Consider the following 18,555-nt stretch of genomic DNA (forward strand, 5'->3'; position numbering starts at 1 on the left):
CTTGGATTTGCATGTGCTGCTTTTGTTCAGAGAATTCTCAACAATGGAACAACTACTTACAGTCATTTGAAGACGCTCAGGGACTTTTACATCATTATTGATGACACACCTCATTTTGACTCTTCCTCAGCATCAGACATAAAAGGATGGAATGCTACCTGTCACAGTGAAGGAATTATGCTTGCTGGGTTGGCGTGCAACTGATCCGGTTCAGTTGTCTTCTTTCGGATAATTAGCGTGCTTGTGCTTATGAGCCATGCCCTGTTCCCAGTGCAGGTGTTGTCTGCGATATCCCTACATGCATGGAGTCGACGGAATTCTATAGTCTAAAGTTGAAATGTTTTGACACAAAGCCACAAATGTAACTTTCCTTACGTGAACCGTTTTCACTTTTATTTAGGCTACCTGACAGAGCCTCCTAGTAGCAATAACAACATTCCCAATAAACACACTTGCTCCTGATTAACATAATGACTGGCAAAAACTACACTTTAAAAATGTTTTACCTGCAATTAGAAATATTCAAAGCGCTTTGCATACAATCCAAAAGTGCGCATTAATAGCAACAGAAACCTCATTTATTCCCAATTTTTTTTTTTTAAATTGCTGTCATTCTTGCCATCCAACACATTTGTTTGCTTCTATTATTTTTTGCGGAAATGTTGACCTTACTGTCTTACTCTTTGGCACCGGTCCCTAGTGATGTTACTTGTGGCACTCTTTCCACCTCTTTTAACTTCTATTTATCCAGTTTAGGCCGCTAAGAACACATTTTCATTTGCAACGCAGAGTAAAAGAAAGGAAAATAAAAGCAAAAGGTGAAGATCCCTCTTAACCTAAAGGGATACATGACTCATTGAGATATTTTCAGCAGTAAAATGTTTTTGTCCAGAATTAATTTGATAACTTCATTATTTTTCAATTAATACAATTAATAACTTTTTTTTTTTCTACTTGCTGTCGACTGAAGATGACATCACATGTGTTGAGGAAGTAGGTAAGGACCAATCATGGCTCACCCGTTTTCTGGGTCAGAAAACTGAGCTATGATTGGTCGTTACCTACTTCCTCAACACAGGTTATGCCATCTTCAGTCGACAGCAAATGGAAACATTTTTATTTTAAGGTATTCATTTTCCATGAAAAATAATGAAGAATTCATTCTGGACAAAATATTAACTTTTTGCTGCTGAAAATGGCTCAATGAGTCAAGTATCCCTTTAATTCTAGCAATGAAGCCTAAGTCACTAGTCGGTTTTCAACTGAAGGTATTTTTAGGGTTTAAAGTTGTTGTTTTTTTAGGGATATACGATAATATTGGTGGCCAATAATTATCTGCAATTATCGACCATTTTGATGTCATACAGATAAACCAGATAATAAAGAAATCCGCTGATAATAATAGACTAGCCATGTTGCTCCATCTGTTGTGGTTGTGGCTCAAGTTGTGCCTAAGCCCTCAACCCCTCACCTCTCCTATAGTAGTGTCACATATTTGTATCGTCATATTGCGCGTGACCTCGTGTACAGAGAAGATGCATCATGGCAACATGGCAGTCGCCTGCGTGGGCTTTCTTTACTGTCTCCCCAAAATGTTACCCTCACAGTTTTTTGTTGCATTTTTCAAACGTGACTCTTGTTTTGGCAAACTCAAAATGAGTTACTTTGATGTCAATAAAATTCAGCTTCATGGTACACAATGTTTCAATGTATTTGTACATGTTAGACTTATAGTAGGACTCGAATGTATTCTTTGTATTCAAGTTAATTTTACAACCAATTATCAGCGCACTTATCGGTTATCGACATCGGCACTTTCTAAATTATTGGTTTATTGGTATCGGTTGATAATAGCATTGTCGTGCATCCCTATTTTTTTCTTAATCAAGGCTCTTCAGTAAGACAAACAAACAAACAAAACAAAAAAACACAGTCACTCTTTTTATTGACGGTAAATAAACGGGCTTTCGTTTGTATAGCGCTTTTCGACCTTTGAGGGTACTCAAAGCGTTTGAACACTGTCTCCTTGAAATGGACATTCGGTTGCCTTGCTCAAAAAACACGGCAACATGCTCAGAAGGGTGGATGATCCAACCCACATCCTTCAAGTCGGGAAACTACCACCTAAGCTATGCCGCCCCAACAAAGCAAAGGAATTTGCCAGGGTTGGACACACATTTGTAATCAATATTTAAAAACAATTTGGTGTTACTGATCAAGCAAGTTTTTATTTTGTTATGTTCCACACAATCCCTCCCACCTTTCCCAGACTGGGCTCTGAACATGCAATCTGCACACAGAAATACACTGTCTACCAGTGATGTACAGTCATAGGGTTCTTATTTTTGTAAATATGGGCCCATCTCAATTTCTGTTGCAGCACAACAATTCTGCGCTGTAGTTGTGCTTGAGTAGTCACCGATACCAATTAATGATAGGTCCCTTGAGTCTTGATATATAACATTTTCACACCAAAAATAAAAAACAAAAAAAACTAATACAGATCATCTTAAAGAAAGACCTAAAGTATCTATTCCAATATGGCATTTCCCCTTAAAACTGCCAGGAATTAATGGCCATTGTCTATTCTTCTAATTTGTACCGGTAGTTCCTGATCATAAAATTGCCACAAGAAGGCAGCTGGTAGTGGCATCGGCCAATATTGCAAGTACCGATCGAAACCTTGAAATAAGGCCTAGTATTGGCTCAATACTGAGGCCTGGGGTCTATTTCACAATGCAGGTTTAGTGAGAATTCTGGGTCAAGAAACCCTGAAATGTGGGAAACTCTGCGTTTTCAGTTTCAGAAAGGGAAGTAACTGAAACCAGAGAAAAAGCGGTAACTCTAGCCTGTTTCATAAAAATAGGTCATTTAAGCTCTCGGTCAGTTACCGTAGTAACATGTTCCATGAACCAAACCTGGTCGGTTGCAGCTTTTTTTTACAATCAACCTTGAAGTTTTCACTGTCCCCGCCTCCTTTCAGCCGCTCTTATGTATACTTATGCTATTTTCCTGTTGTGAGAATTCTCCTCATGTCATAATCTATACATTCAACATTCCACGACTGTCAAGTGAACGTATATCAAGCTGCTCGTCTTCTTTTTCAGCAGCAAGCATCTCAACTGCAAAGGTAACTTCACCCAACTTTTCATCCTACTTTCATGTGACTTTTTCAACGTTAACTGCATTTTTGTTTCACATGGTCAGATGTAAACAGATGTTGGATTGTTAGGAATTTGAAGTATTTTCCGATCATCGCAGATGGCATTTGCGGTTTGCTTGTTTTTCCTCCTTTGTGGGATCAACGGACTGTTGACTGGAGTTGTAAGTCAAAACCTCACCCACTCATCATTTTATCATTCTATGATGTTTGATGTATTATTAGTAGGGCTGGGTTTCCCTATAATTTCCTCAATCGATTCGATTCGATTTCGATATTTCCCGATTCGAGTTGATTCACTTCACTTCAATCTGATATTGAGTCATTATGGAACATAAATTCTTCTTAAATTTCAAGGACATGATAAAAATAAAAAAAACTCCACAAATATTAAATTAAAAAGTAAATTTTGCGGTAGCAGCAACTGGTCAAATTATTTAGTTAATTCATGGAAGTAACATATGTTTTAATCGCTTAGGTGTTACACAAACATTGACATCACAGGGTAAGATGAAAATATTTTCATAATTCTGATTGAATAATTGTAAATATAAACTTAAAACATTCTGAATTGCCTTAAAGTGTAATAAATCAGGTAAGAACATACTTTTAAATTCATGTCAACAATAAATTCCAAGAAAACAGTAAGATAAAAATAAATTTCCTTTAACATTCTATTTTCTTAAGAATTTATGGGGGGTGAGATATTTAAATACTTGACTCAATATTGATTATTTGATATATTTTTTTTTAACTCATCATTCATTTGTGTCAGTGTTTTGCAGTCTCATTTTACCATTGTGCTTTTTTCTTTCTTTACAATGGCCTTTACATTTGAATCATTGGAAAAGTTGGTAGCTGTGACGCAATGATACTTGTTTTTTTTTTTTTATCTATCAATTATCTACCAATTGTTAGCTTGGTCACCACATTTTATTTATTTCACTCTACAGGAAAATAGGGGCAACACACATTGTGCCACAGTCGTGCCTCCTGTCCATTATACAATTTTTAAAACATGTGTGGGTAAAAAATATTGTTATTTTAACACTCCAATTTGCATCAGTATTGCGACATGCACCTTTAAGATTAAAAATAAAAACTTATTATAGAACAGTTATTTTGCCGACGTGTCGTCGTTCTCGTGCTGCCAGGACGCAGAGCACACATCTGCTCAAATTAATTTATGAACGCAGCCTATAATCAACAGCCCAGAATTTATTCTAGATTTTGCATTTTAAGAGTTAAATTTATTAAGTGTAACAAGTGTTTAGAAGGGTGGAGGAGCCGTGCGGGGCGTTTCTAATGGCTTAATAGAGGCAACAAAAATAAAATAAAAAAGGACAAAAAATTAACTCTCCTTTGCGGATATTCATCTATTGCTAGAGGGGCTTGGAACGTATCACCAACAACGTGAGGGAAGACTGCAATTTGGCAAATAACATTTTTTTGCAGTACGCTTGGCAGGGTACAGTTTAAATGTAAATATTGGAAAGTAATGGTGATGATGATGATATATAAAGACTTGCTGTGAAACTCAAACTACTTTTAAATTCATGTCAACAATAAATTCCAAGAAAACAGTAAGATAAAAATAAATTTCCTTTAACATTCTATTTTCTTAAGAATCTATGGGGGGTGAGATATTTAAATACTTGATTCAATATTGATTATTCGATTTTTTTAAAATCAGCGCTAATTATTAGTGTTTTCACTTGTGTCAGTGTTTTGCAGTCTCATTTTACCATTGTGCTTTTTTCTTTTTTTTACAATGGCCTTTACCTTTGAATCATTGGAAAAGTTGGTAGCTGTGACGCAATGATACTTTTTTTTTTTTTAATCTACCAATTATCTACCAATTGTTAGCTTGGTCACCACATTTTATTGGCATGTCTGAATTTCTTTCTAAAACATCAGTTGTGTTGCAGACATTAACTGTCCTGACACCAGCTGGACTCAGCTAGACTGATACTTTTTTCGCTACCAAGGTACCGACGCAAGCTTTGTAGCGGCAGAGGTATGGAAGACATATACACAAAAGTTGTGATAAAGTCCTATTAGAATTTGTGATTCATTTTGTCTGTTTGAACCTTTTTGGCACACCTGACAGCTCTGTGTACTCTTTTTCCCTTTTTTTTTTAAAACTTAATTTGAACATTTGCACATTGTACTAATTTACACTCAGGGGTTTATTGCATTGCCCCTTTCATTATAGCACTATTTGAATTTTTATTTCGTTTTTGTGACAATGTATCAAAAGAAAATTTTTCATTTATGTGTAGGCACCTTTTGACAATACATACTAATCAAATGTGGAAAGGCCTTTAATACAGTAGTAATCTGCAGTTTGGTCATCAATGTCCATTCGTGATATCTTTATCATAATGATTTTACATCTGTAAATTAATAAGCAGGTTTAAAATGGAATTAATAAAGAAAGACACAAAACATGTATTGATGCAGAAAGATTCCTTTATTTACCAAACAGATGCTTGCTCTTTGACATTACACATTTGGTTGTCAATAATAAGTAAACATTGTGGAAGAATAAAAGAAGGCCTGATTGTAATCCCGGAAATACGACACCACTAAAGTTTGAGCTTCTCTTAAAAGTCATTATAATGAGCGAAGGCCATTGTGACAAGACAGGGTAGTTAGGAGCAATTAGTGGTACACCTCTGTGATGCAAACAAATGGGTTGTCGTCTGAGCAGTCCTCGGTTTGCCAGTCGGCACCTATAAGAGATATGTTTAAGTATAACATCATTGTAGTGTTAGCATATTTAATCACGGATTTTACTTACCGTCTGAAACAACCTCAATACAGTCTCCATTATTGGCATCAGGCTCTGGAGCAATGAAGTTATCAAAATCATTGATTGTGCCATCAGTCCATATGAAATCATCGTCCTGAAAGACAAATCAAATTGAATGAGTCACACAGAAAGATAGCAATTACCTGGATTTGCATCTGCTGTTTGTTGGTCACATTCTATCTTGATTTTGTTTGTTGAACGTTATTAGACTCGTACATTATCATCGTGAATTATTTTTTTTGTTTTTGTTTTTTTTAACGTCACACTGAGGTACAAGCTGTGGAGGGCAAGTTTGGGTTATTAGACAATTGTAGGAAAAATCTCAATTTATCCTGAAAAAAAGTCAACTCAACACTTCATCCCTTTAATATGGTGACAAGATTGGGTCTGGAGGACACAAATTACATTCTAATGAACACAAGCGAGAGGATTCAAATGGAATTGTGCTGGACAATGTCTCACCGCAATAGCATCATTCAATCCAATCCAGAATTCGGCATCATCGCCACCCGCTTGAGCCAATTCATCAACAAACGCATTTTCTAGGGGACTGTGGATGGAAGCCAGATTCGCATCAAGAATGTTGCAGACGCTCTGATGGAAAGAGGGAGAAAAAAAAGAGGTTGTTATAACTCATTCAGATCCGTCATTCATTAGACAAGACTGATAATAACTGGTTGCTGTCACAAGTGATTTTCTTCCCATACCTCTGCATCTGCAAAGGACCTTGGATCAGGTTGGTAGATATAACAGAAACAGTCCAACCGAGTCCAGCCTTTGGGACAGTTATTATCTGCAACACAAATGTTGTTTTATGAAAAACGGATTGTGTCAATGAAATCTGATGTCAATGGTTACAAAACTAAGAAATCATTGATTTGCGATAAGCATAGAGTCAAAGCTGTGAACCTTTGGTTGCAGTCTTTTTGATGGACCGCTGTAAAGAAGAAAAGCACATTGGTAAAAATTAGACTGCAGAACACTGACACAAAGGAAGACAAGAGTGCATCAAACACAATAGGAAATATATGTTTATTGAAGTCAGTGGGTGAGATTTTGACTTACAACTCCAGTCAACAGGCCACTGATCCCACAAAGGAGGAACAACAAGCGTAGAGCAAATGCCATCTGCGCAACATAAGAAAAATACTTTATAACAATCACCATGCAAGAATAAAATACAGTACACGCAGAAAGAGTCATGTGAAATTTAGTTTGGAAAGTAAGATGTAAAGTTACCTTTGCAGTTGTGATGTTTGATGCTGAGAACGACAGTAACGATTCCTTTTATATGCTGGGTTGGCAGATTTGCAATGTTGAATGTCAAATCACGTCACCGTCACATGACACATAAGACCAGATCTGTTAATTAGAAAGTCATGTAACCAAACAAAAAACAAAACAAAGAACCTTTATTAGTGCTGTTCTGTCTCTGCCAAACAGGTTTTAGACCAGAGTGCGTCACTGGGAAATCAACTCGGACTAATTAAGGTATCTATCTTCATCTGAAAATTGTAGGTAGGTTGGAAAACACAGCAGTCTATCATTAAGTCTTAATTAACTAAATGTCTGAAAACCGGTAACTGAGCGTGTCTTATTGTGCTGTGTGTCCACTGTTTGTTACACCCCAATGTTAAGTTTTCTCCCTCATCCCCAAAACGTGTGGCAGGTTTATTGAATTTGTTCATAGGTGTGATTGTGATGTGGGGCCGGCTACACGCAGGGGCAAGAGGGGGCATCGCTGAAATAAATGTCTTGCCCCCTCAAATCACAAGTTGAGAAATCACATTTTTAATATGCACGTAGCAGTGGTTTTTGCTATGGGCAATGTGGGCAACCGCTCAGGGCGCAGTCAATGTGAAGGCGTACAGGCAGGCGCCCTTAAAAAACAAAAAAACAAAAAACCCAATTCAATCAATCAATTTGCGACTGCAGAGGGGGAGGGGGCGAGGGACACACAAGCTTGCTTACGTCACGTGACTCCGGTTGATTGTACATCGGCTATTTATTAGCCTCTTGCTAATATGTTGCTTAGCCACAAAACTCGACTGTATTTTATTTGGTATTTAGTTTGGCTGAACTAGCAACTAATAGAATTGAGGCATCATGTGATGGAACTAATTTCACCCATAGGCAACCTAGTTTAGTGTGTTTGCAACACAACACAGACATCTGGCTGATGTTGACTTACTTGCCAAGTTAAATAACTTCTAACATACTTTGACATGACATTTTGAAAGCTGCATGTGATATAGATGTTTAAATAATTTCTAGTGTGTTATTATTAATCTTACTATAAAACGTGGTTGAGGTCTACTATGTGACAGGAGCATCTCTCTGGGCTTGTTCATCAGCATCAATCAAAACAGTTGTACAACATATTTCGTATGATGATGTCATTGATGATTTTGCGTCAAAAAAGGTTAGAAAAGACACATTTTAGATTACACTTCACACTTGTTAATGTTAATGCCAGTTCTAAACTGGGTGAAAACCCCAGGTTGATAAATTGTTAATTGCAGGAATATACAGTATATATTGTTTTATGTTCCATAGAGTTACCTTATTATTATTATTATTATTATTATTTCTTATTATTATTATTATTATTATTTCTTATTATTATTTCTTATTATTATTATTTCTTATTATTATTGTTATTGTTATTATGCTTTTTTCAGGGATTTCTCGAGCAGGTGCAATTTATTTGTTATTTATTGTATTTCATTTATTGATTCAGTTTTTTCCTTTGTCCTAGTTACGGTTTTGTATTATGATTATATTAAATGAAATAATGCGTTGGTAGCGGGGTTTGGTGGCAAGTCCATTTTTGGTGGGGGTGTGGGGCTCTGGTTTGGGGGGTGTGGTGTTGTCGGGGGTGGTGTGTGTGTGTGTGTGTGTGTGTGTGTGTGTGTGTGTGTGTGTGTGTGTGTGCGCGTGGTCTTGTTTTTGTTACATAGTGGGGCTAACAGTTTGTGATTTCACAGAGGTTTAGACCTCTTTTTGAGGGTTTTAGAGTTTAGGTTTGAATTGGGTTATGGTCTAGGTTAGGGTAAGGAATAGGGGTAGGCAATCAATTTTGGTGGTTGGGGTTAGGGGAAGGGGCTAGGAAATGCATTAGGTCATTGAGATGGCCCCACAAAGATTGTAAACCAAACATGTGGGGGGGTGTGTGGGTGGGTGTTGGGGGGGGTGTGGCTGTAAGACTGTCTGACATGGATGAGTTTGTGAGAGTTTTTGCGAAGGGAAATAGGAGACTGTTGTTGTAGGGTGGAGTGGAGAGGAGTGGGAGAAATGAAAGAGGAGTGGAGCGAAGGGAGATTTTTTAACTGTTAAACTGTAAAAAAAAAATTTTAATAAATAAAAAGCCAAACAACTGTTAAACTGTAAAAAAAAAAATAATAATAATAATAAAAAGCTGAACAAATGAAATAAAACATAAAATGTTTGTATCTGTTGTGTTTTATAAATTAGTTTAATAAGTATTTTTTGTTATTAGCCATAAGACTACCTTTCAGTTTTGTAAATATTTATTATATAGTGTGATGTCTTACTTAACATTTGTTTGAGAATTAGGCCATCTAGTTAAGATATATGCATTGTTGTTGGTTGATAAAATCCGGATGAAGGATATTTTATTTTTAAGTTTCCCCCCTTGAGGGATTGCCACCTTATTGTGGCCAGGCCACTTATCTACGTTGTGGCTGGACACATAGCTAACACGGCAATTCAATCAAAAAAAAAAAGTAACAGTGTTACTATAAGCACAGAGAGAGAGAGAAGTTCTGACGCATGTGTACATATGATGCCCCCTTCACATTTCTGACTGCCCCCTCAGATAAACCCGTTTACAACCAGTCCTGTTGTGAGTGTCCCTGTGATTGGTTGACAACCAGTTCGGGGTGTACCCTGACCACGGCCTGAAGACAGCTGGGCTCCGTCACCATCCGCGACTCTAGTGAGGATAAGCGGTTTGGAACGTCAATTGATGGATAAACTACTGGTAAAGACGTTTTGCAGCTTTTTCTTGTATTTCACTGTTATGCCAACTAAAGTTTGATTGGCAGCAAAAGAGTTGGTGAAGGAACATTGTAGATTGACACAATAATAACATTAATTAACTTTGTTCTCTTGTTTGCTCAACCAATTAGATACCTTGCCAGACAATGTCATTAGTTTCTCATTGTTGCGTAATTAACATAGTTTAGACAGGCGTGGTGTGAACTGCCTTTTCGCAACGTCTTGTAAAGCTTATGAGGCTTGAAATAAATAAATAAATTGTAACGCGACGCATTTCTCATATAACAAGGGTGTTTCAAATATAGGGAGAATAATTAGTTAGATTAGCCCGTTTATGAAAAAAAAAAGTAGTCACCTAACGTATTTCCAACACTGATAATAAATCAAGACTGCAATCTCCCGGTGGCTTCTTTTGTTCGACCATCGGGCCGAAAGTTTGGCGACATGCAACGTGAGTTGTCCACGGAGGTGACTCTGACCGAGGGAAAAATCTTATTTTGGCAAATAACATTTTTTTGCAGTATGCTTGGCAGGGTACAGTTTAAATGTAAATGTTGGAAAGTAATGGTGATGATGATGATATAAAGACATGCTGTGAAACCCAGTCAGAATTATTCATTTAGCAACTATTTAATTCAGTCAAGGGCAATTTATACAAAACTGCATGAACAGTTACAGAGCACGAGTGAACTACAGCAATGGCAAATACCAAATATAATTTTTGGGGATTTTTTTCATATATACACTTAAGTTGCTGTGCTTTCCACTAAATATCATAGCACTGCAGCACAATTTTAATTCCTATCATAAGTGCTGAAACAACGTATTGCTAATGTTTACTTCCCTGCTTGTAAGATGTGTTATTACTCCAGCCGCATCATCACCAAAAAAGTGAACCATTGCATTCAATGTTTTTCCATGCTTTGGGTGGATGCTTAATCGACATTCAAAGAACATATCCATCTGTTTAGCTTATCAGACAAACGCTATGTCATGTGTGTGTGTCCATGTAAACGGGCATGCTGTTTGAAAAGTTTTGTCAAAGCATTTTTTTCAACTGCTACTTTTTCAACACATCAACGAGCAGGTGTGCGATTGTAAATTGATGACCCGCAATGAATGAGCACACACTTATTTTTAATCGATGTCATTGGGGCCACTACCGTGACATTAACTATGGCTGACAGGCTGAGGCTGTTGCTCCTGGCCAACGATTTGTATGTTGGACAGTGCAAACTGTTGCTCTATGGCCGGCGTCTCCATCGTGGCGTCGTAGAACATTTTGCCGATAGCTACTTTGAGCATAACACACAGAAAGAAGTACCTGGCTCGTTTAGTTTCTGGTACCAGTGCAACAAAAGGCTTGCCGTCTCCAGTCCACCACTTTCTTCAATCCGTACCCAGCGCAATTTTTTTTGAAGACCGTTGTCAATTTGGACATCTTCCCCGGGCTATATGAATTACTTTCCATTTTTTTCTGATCTCATTCGGTGAAACTACCGTTGGCTTGAATGTTGCGTCCAAGACCACTCGGAAAGAGCGGTAACGCCATAATGTATAATACCTTTGGCGGAGAAAAACTATGGCGAGTTTTTTTCTCTCTTCAAATCATAGCCAAAAGCCAGAGAGCCGGCATGGTGCCGGAATACTTAAAGCCCTGTGGTTTGAGAACTATTACTAATAATTATTTTTGTTGTTGACTGTTTTGTTATTTGTTTGTAATATTTTCTCACTCTATTTGTATTATTAATGTTGTTTCTGTGCTAGCTTAAAAATAGTATTTTGTTCATGGTTAAAAGAAGACAGCTGAAACAGGCAGTGATAATAAGGTATAAAGCTTGAATTTTTTTTAAATAACCACTTTAATGATGAGGAAATTTAGGATTTCCTAATAAGAGAAGCAAATGTGTTAGATTGGGTGCAAAGGAGGTACTGATAGCACATGTACACAATAAATGAGGTTTTTGTTTCCTGCTGCTGTTAACACTGAGAGAGCACATTTATAACAAATAGTGCCAAAGTGTTTTCAGCATCATCTATCCAACAGCAACTTATTGACTAAAAGTCTCTGAAAATTCAGCCAACTAAAACGACAACAATTTAGATTACTAAAATAATTGAAATACATTGTAGGGGATTACAGCTACCAACTAAATAATACGTCCTGTTGAAATAAACACTGGCAACAGAGCACAACTGACAATTAAACTGGATTTGTTGCATACTAAGCAAACATACATACTGTCTTCATTGCATCAGGGAGTGTACATCCTTTTGTCTCTGGGCGTAATTGTGAGAAAACAACCTGACACTCCTGACGCTCTGCAAATAACTAGTTGGTCTGCTGTGGAAAATTACCGTCTTGCTAAGGGTGAAGACAATAAACTCAACTCAACTATATTTCTATAGCTCTTTAACAACAACCTCAACTGTTACTAAGTGCTGTACATGAAACATGACTCCTGAAATGTGGATTTGTCATACCACAGCACACTTTTCCACTTGGCAGTCCATCTTGAAATGTACGGTGGCTGATCGGCCATGGACGGCGCAGCGGGAGAGCAAAAACGGGAGAGCAAAAACGAGAGAGCAAAAACGGGAGAGCAAAAACGGGAGAGCAACTGGAAGTCCACAGGTTCACTTTTATTAAAAAGAAACAAAACAAAAAACAGTGGGTTAGGCTATTGGCCCTTGAATGCTCTGAACCAATGGCAGGACAGCTTTTTCATGTTGAGAAAAAAAACTTAGCGATCGGTATGGTATTGGCATCGGCAGATACTCCAAAGCTGGGTATTGGTATCAGGGGCCAAAACGCGGTATCGGAACAACACTAGTTTACACAATGATGTCGAAGGTCACGGGCACTCAACTGTGCCTTTCAGGGATGCTCCTTTTATACGTACTCAGTGATGAGTCGATGACACTGTGATGGTTGTTTTAAAATGCTTTATAAATAAAGTTGAGTTGAGCTGAGTTTCTGTCAAGCCAATCTCCAATAGCACCAATTGGAATGAAATTGGTCCGTCACATCGCGGTTTAACTGTAGTTTATTATTGCATATTTATCTGTATTAATGCAGAAAGAAAGAAAGAAAGAAAGAAAGAAAGAAAGAAAGAAAGAAAGAAAGAAAGAAAGAACATTACTTGGATTTTCTGCTGCCTTGCTTCACCCTCCAGATTTGGCACAATAAATCATACCAGGAAGGGAGTTTGAACAACAGACTAATTCATGTCATTTGATGACGCTGAGGGACTTTTACCTCATCATTGATAACACACCCATCATTATAAAGCTTCCATTATGTCTCACAGAAAAGGATGGACCGCTGCCACTTCCAATTAAGACAATTATGCCTATTTTGTTGGTATGCAACTGATCCGGTTGAAGGATCTTCTTTGTGACTATTAGTGTCAGTGTATTGTCAGCCTTCACTCCTTGTTCCCAGTGTCCATTTTCACAGGCCTTTTCAATTTAGTTTGAGTCTTTGATGGAGATGTCATGCATTGTTGGCTGGCTTGTGTGTACTGCTTCATGTTTACATTGCATTGCTTGATGCCAGGACAGCCGCTGTATAGCAAACAAAGAAGATGCATTGTGGGCGTATATCAGTTTATTCACAGAGGTGGGCATCGTCATTGATCGGAATTGATGATTGATGGAAGTGCCCACCTTTTGGCGTGTGCTTCAGCACTTTCAGCGAATGCTTGATAATGCGAAACCTTGAAAAAATGAGCCCCGACTGAAGCATGATTACGTCTGTCGATTGCGGTGAGTATGCACGGTCTTTCTCAATCCGTGTATTTTTGTACGACTTCCAATTATAAAACATTCGCTGAAAGTGCTGAAGCCCACTCCAAAAGGTAGGGACTTCCATCAATCATCAATTCCAGTTATTGATGTGTGCGACAGTCAAGGAGAGCCAAGATGACTTTCACAAAATATAAATATGCTCATTATTTAGTAGTAAATAAATAAAAATATTTTAGTTAAATGTAAACTGTGTCTTTTTGGCTTGGAGGTCTTATCAACTTCGACATAGAGCAACTAGAATCTGCTGAAACACATCCACAAGCAGTACATGCCTTGACAAAGCTAGCTACCCCAGCATCAGTGGACAGTGGACACACTTGAAGTCAGTCAAGGCCCTGCAACAAAACAGCAACTAGAGTTTAACCGGTCTGTAAACTAGGGACAGATCAACAAACGATGGTAAGCATGGTATTTTGGTGTAAACACGCATCCGTTTTTTATTTATTTTATTGAACCTTTATTTAACCAGGCCCAAAAAATTCTGAACTAATCCTCATTTACAAACATAACCTGGATTAAAAAACAACAACAAGAGGAACGCATACAAAACAACAAAGCAGAACATAAGTATAAAACAAAAGAAGAGAAGGACACTTGTGCTTATATTAACAAAAACAGGTTTCCTGAATCTTGTTTTTGAACAAAGACACTGTCGACTGAGAAATGAGTCTGAGTTTGTTCTGTAGGGCAGTGGTCCCCAACCTTTTTTCCACCACGGACCGGTTCATACAAGTCCACAACTTTTGCGGACTGGCAACCCAGCGGGTTGGTGGTGGCCGGTAGTGATGGCAAAATGAAGCTTCATGAAGCACTTGCGATACTTTTTGACTCCTCAAGATGGCACTCATGATTCAAAGATGCAATGCAAATATAATACATTTTAATTGCACTTGCCTTTATCTTTAAACCAAGACCACCATCTAGAGGAGTCCAAAAGTATCGCAAATGCTTCATGAAGCTTCATTTTGCCATCACTAGTGGCCGGTATGCTTGGCTGTTCGGCGGCTGATTAATAAAAGGCTACAACAACAATTGCAAATCCACTATGTCTTTTTATGTACCTGTACTAGTAGCACTGTCATGTTTGGGCTCTGTTTTTCCTTGTGTGTCTCCCTTGGTCTTGTTAAGTGTAATCCTGCCCTTCCTGTCAACCAATCAGTGCCCTCAGCCACTTGTGTCTTGCCCCAGATGTGTCTTGTTGTGTCATTAGCGTGTGTGTATTTAGTCTCCAGTCTCCCCTCTGTCTGTGTTGGTTCATTGTCTTTCCCTCATGTCATGCTGCCAGTTTTTGCCTTGTTGTCCTCCCCACGTTTTGTTTTTTCTTGCCATTTGTTCGCTTTTGTTTTGTATAATTAAATTACTTTTTTGTAAATCACCTCTGCCACCTTGCCCTGCTTCCCTGCGTTTGGGTCCGCAACCACCACTACCCCCCTGTCAAGCACAAACACCATAACAAGGGTAACAACAACGCCTAAAATATGGTGAGGTCAATATGGTAATGCTTATGAATGATACGAGCAACACAAAAACTGGAGTATTTTGTAGATATAACAATAAATGTGAAGCCACATTTTATACGTAACTATATTAGCAGCGCCAACATAACAAGGCACAGAACAAATCTAAGGTCAATGAGTAACTCATTCATCATAACGCTAAATTAAGAGCCGCCCAGCCGCAAAGTGGCACCTTTCTTTTTCTTCTTAGGCTCCTGTGTTGGCTCATCACTTGGCCTTTTCTCCGTTACAAAGAAACTTTCCAAATATGTCTGTTTTTTAATCATTTTGCCAACTTGTCGATTAGCATCAGCGCTACGTCACTGAGATAATTAGCATATTGACATGCGTCAAGAGTCCGTCGTAAACAGAGAGAATCCGGTCACTTTTCAAAATCGTGATTAATCAAAATCTTATATATATATTGCACGGGATACCGGTACTGTACCTTGATGTTTTGGCATCAAAAACGGCTCGGTATGAATTAATTTTTATTTTAAAAAAAATAAATAAATATATGAGACAGCTTGCCTACTCTGTTTTAAAGGCGGGTACACATACACGCATGGCCGCCTGTCTACCGATATGCAGAAAACACTTTAAGCGGCACGCCTCTTTCACTGCGAGAGGGCTCAAGGAAGATGGCTTCACGCACTGAAGCGAGGAGTATGACACGCAAAGTGTCATAGCTATGGCAAGCCAACCGACATGAAATTTTGTAACAACAACAAACAAATGTTTTTTGCGGTGAAAGCAGAAGAAAAAGCAACAATCACTCCTGGCCCTGCAGTGGTGCGTTCAATGAACAGGCACACAGTAGGAAATCACAGGTAAACATAGAAAAAGCCCAGATGACTGACAGGGCGACAGGTTTGAAGCATTTTTTGACACTTCCCTTTAAAAGTAAGTCCAGTGTGAATTTTTTTTGTTCCCAGTTTGTAGTATTTTTTATCGACATTTTTTGCCCGCCAAATTTAAAGAACACCTGTTATGTGTTAATTTTTTCAAATTTTAATGTTATGAGCACGTCTTCAAAAACAATTATCTACTGGACACGCTCATCCTCCTCTTTTTATAATCAGTTAATTACTTGCATAATTTAAAATGAAAAAAATGACCCATCGATATTTTGACCAGAACAAATTTTCTGAATGTCATACGCAAACATTTATTAAATGCTTTACTTTACTTGCTAAAGGATCATCTGCAGCCATAATCAATAGTGTGATTATTCTGCGTTAATACATGATTAATGCGCTATTTTTTTGTGATTAATTAATTAGTTAACGCTTTAACTTTGACAGCACTAATATATATATATACATATATATATATATATATATATATATATATAGTCGGAATTTTTCGGCCTCACACACCAGCTCGGGCTGGCTTCTGTATAGCCGGGAGATCGGATGTTCCCGCCTTTGGCCGCCACCAACCTCGCTACGCACCCGACCCCTTTGGCCCCTCCTACAGGTGGTGAGCCCATAGGAAGGAAGACCCACATTGCCTTTTCGGGCTATGCCTGACCTGGCCCCATGGGTGAGACGCTCGCCTTCGAGCCCTGCCTCCAGGCCTGGTTCCAGAGGGGGGCCCCAGTGACCCGCGTTCGGGCAAGGGAAACGAAGATCTAATATTTTTTACTCGTTATAAGAGGTCTGTTTGAACCATGCTTTGTCTGGTCCCACACCTGTTTGCCATGGGTGACCCTGCCAGGGGCATAAAGCCCCAGACGATCTAGCTCCTAGGATGATTGGGACATGCAAACCCCTCCACCACGATAAGGTGATGACTCATGAAGGAGACTAGTCTAGTCTAGTCAAGTCATATAATAAGGTTACCAGATGTCTTAAGTGCCATAGTGTAAAATTGAAAGCTCAAATCAGGATATCTTCTTATCAATTTGCATTTTATTAACAAACACGTTAATGATGTAAACGATATATTACAGTGAACATGGGTTGATTACTGATACTTGCATAACCATTTACATAACAGTTTCAAAAGTAACATTGTAACGTATAACATGCAAACCGAGACGTCCTGTAACGGAATGTTTCCGTCAAAGGAGCCAAGGAAAAAATAAAATACAGCTTCACAAAAACAAAACAACAACAAACAAACACACAGCTGATGTGTAAAAACCAGGAAGTCGGAAGTCCCGCCTCCTTCGTGGCATATACCCCATTGGACATTTCTTTTGTGTATTATTAATTTGGGTATTGTATTTATCAGTTTTTACATGCTGAAATGTTTGTTACTGCGCATGTAATGCGAGAGAGAGAGAGAGAGAGAGAGAGAGAGAGAGAGAGAGCGAGAGAGAATATTATCGGTCAACTTTTCCTTAACCAGTTTTGAGGAAAAAAGACACACCTGAAAATGTAACAAATACGCAATAATGTTATTACGATATCAGTCATTAATTTTTATTGCATTAGTAATTAAATTATTACATTAGTTTATTACATTTTGAGGCGTTATTACATTATCAGTAATTTATTACATTATAGCGTGCTACACGGCTGCATGCATTGCCACCTTGGCTGACCGCGCAATCTTCTGGGAGCACGGGCTGAGTCCTATTTTTTATTTTTTGGTGGAGCGGACATTTATTTGTCCAACCCTCACTGTGGCCGCCCGACCCAATGTAAGTTGCACGTTTTTATAGCAAATTCGACCATACGACTGGTGCAACCAATTTATCCCAAGATTTGGCCAGTCAAAAACCTCGTTAAATTGTGCTTCCTTTCTATTTTCTTCAGCTTCATTTTATTTATTTTCTTCTTTCGGTAGGTTAGTTAGGTAGACAGTGTTTCGACTCTGTATGTGCGACAGTAATGAATAACTGCATGTTCTATAAATTGTATTCCGCCTCGGTCATTTGTGTGTTCAAGTGGATTATTATTTATTTTATTAATTCAAAGATCCATAAACAATGTGTGTAATAAAGTGACTTCAGATTATGAGAAAGTAAATGAGGATTTGAATTTTAATTTGTTTGTTTTTCTCCAAATTGTAAGTAAAAGCAAACACTGTGCCCCTACAGGCGACTGAGGGAGTTATGACTTCCTCAAATCAAGTCATCTTTATTTATATAGTGCCGTTCAAATTATTAATTTGTCGCAAACTACGACCCAATTATCGCTACAACTGGGAGGCGGGCGTGCTAACCAGTTAGCCGCCTTGATTTAAACATTTGAAGAGCAATAGACTCAGTAGGTTCGAAAAGAAGTAAAAGCCAATCACACATA

General features: G+C 38.1%; 1 protein-coding gene across 1 annotated transcript; it reads right to left on the bottom strand.

Annotated features, from left to right (window-relative positions):
• Positions 1-5,614: 5,614 nt before the first annotated feature.
• Positions 5,615-7,282, bottom strand: LOC147175637 (galactose-specific lectin nattectin-like). The gene is made up of 7 exons (XM_086074722.1): positions 7,215-7,282; positions 7,041-7,103; positions 6,885-6,912; positions 6,683-6,768; positions 6,438-6,569; positions 5,964-6,069; positions 5,615-5,895 (listed from the first exon to the last, which is right to left on the bottom strand). Exons 2-7 carry the CDS (start codon positions 7,101-7,103, stop codon positions 5,825-5,827), a joined length of 486 nt encoding a protein of 161 aa, XP_085930848.1. The 5' UTR covers positions 7,215-7,282; the 3' UTR covers positions 5,615-5,824.
• Between the last annotated feature and the right edge of the window lie 11,273 nt (positions 7,283-18,555).

This window comes from Leptonotus elevatus, chromosome 4 (assembly GCF_054856555.1).
Source record: "Leptonotus elevatus isolate MCC_2025b chromosome 4, RoL_Lele_1.0, whole genome shotgun sequence".
In the NCBI taxonomy this organism is placed as follows: Eukaryota; Metazoa; Chordata; class Actinopteri; order Syngnathiformes; family Syngnathidae; genus Leptonotus; species Leptonotus elevatus.

Coding starts and splice junctions, on each gene's coding strand:
- LOC147175637 (XM_086074722.1), bottom strand. CDS start 7,103: ATGGCATTTGCTCTACGCTTGTTGTTCCTCCTTTGTGGGATCAGTGGC. Junction 6,913..7,040: donor GTGGCCTGTTGACTGGAGTT/GTAAGTCAAAAT, acceptor TCTTCTTTACAG/CGGTCCATCAAAAAGACTGC. Junction 6,769..6,884: donor CAAAAAGACTGCAACCAAAG/GTTCACAGCTTT, acceptor TTTGTGTTGCAG/ATAATAACTGTCCCAAAGGC.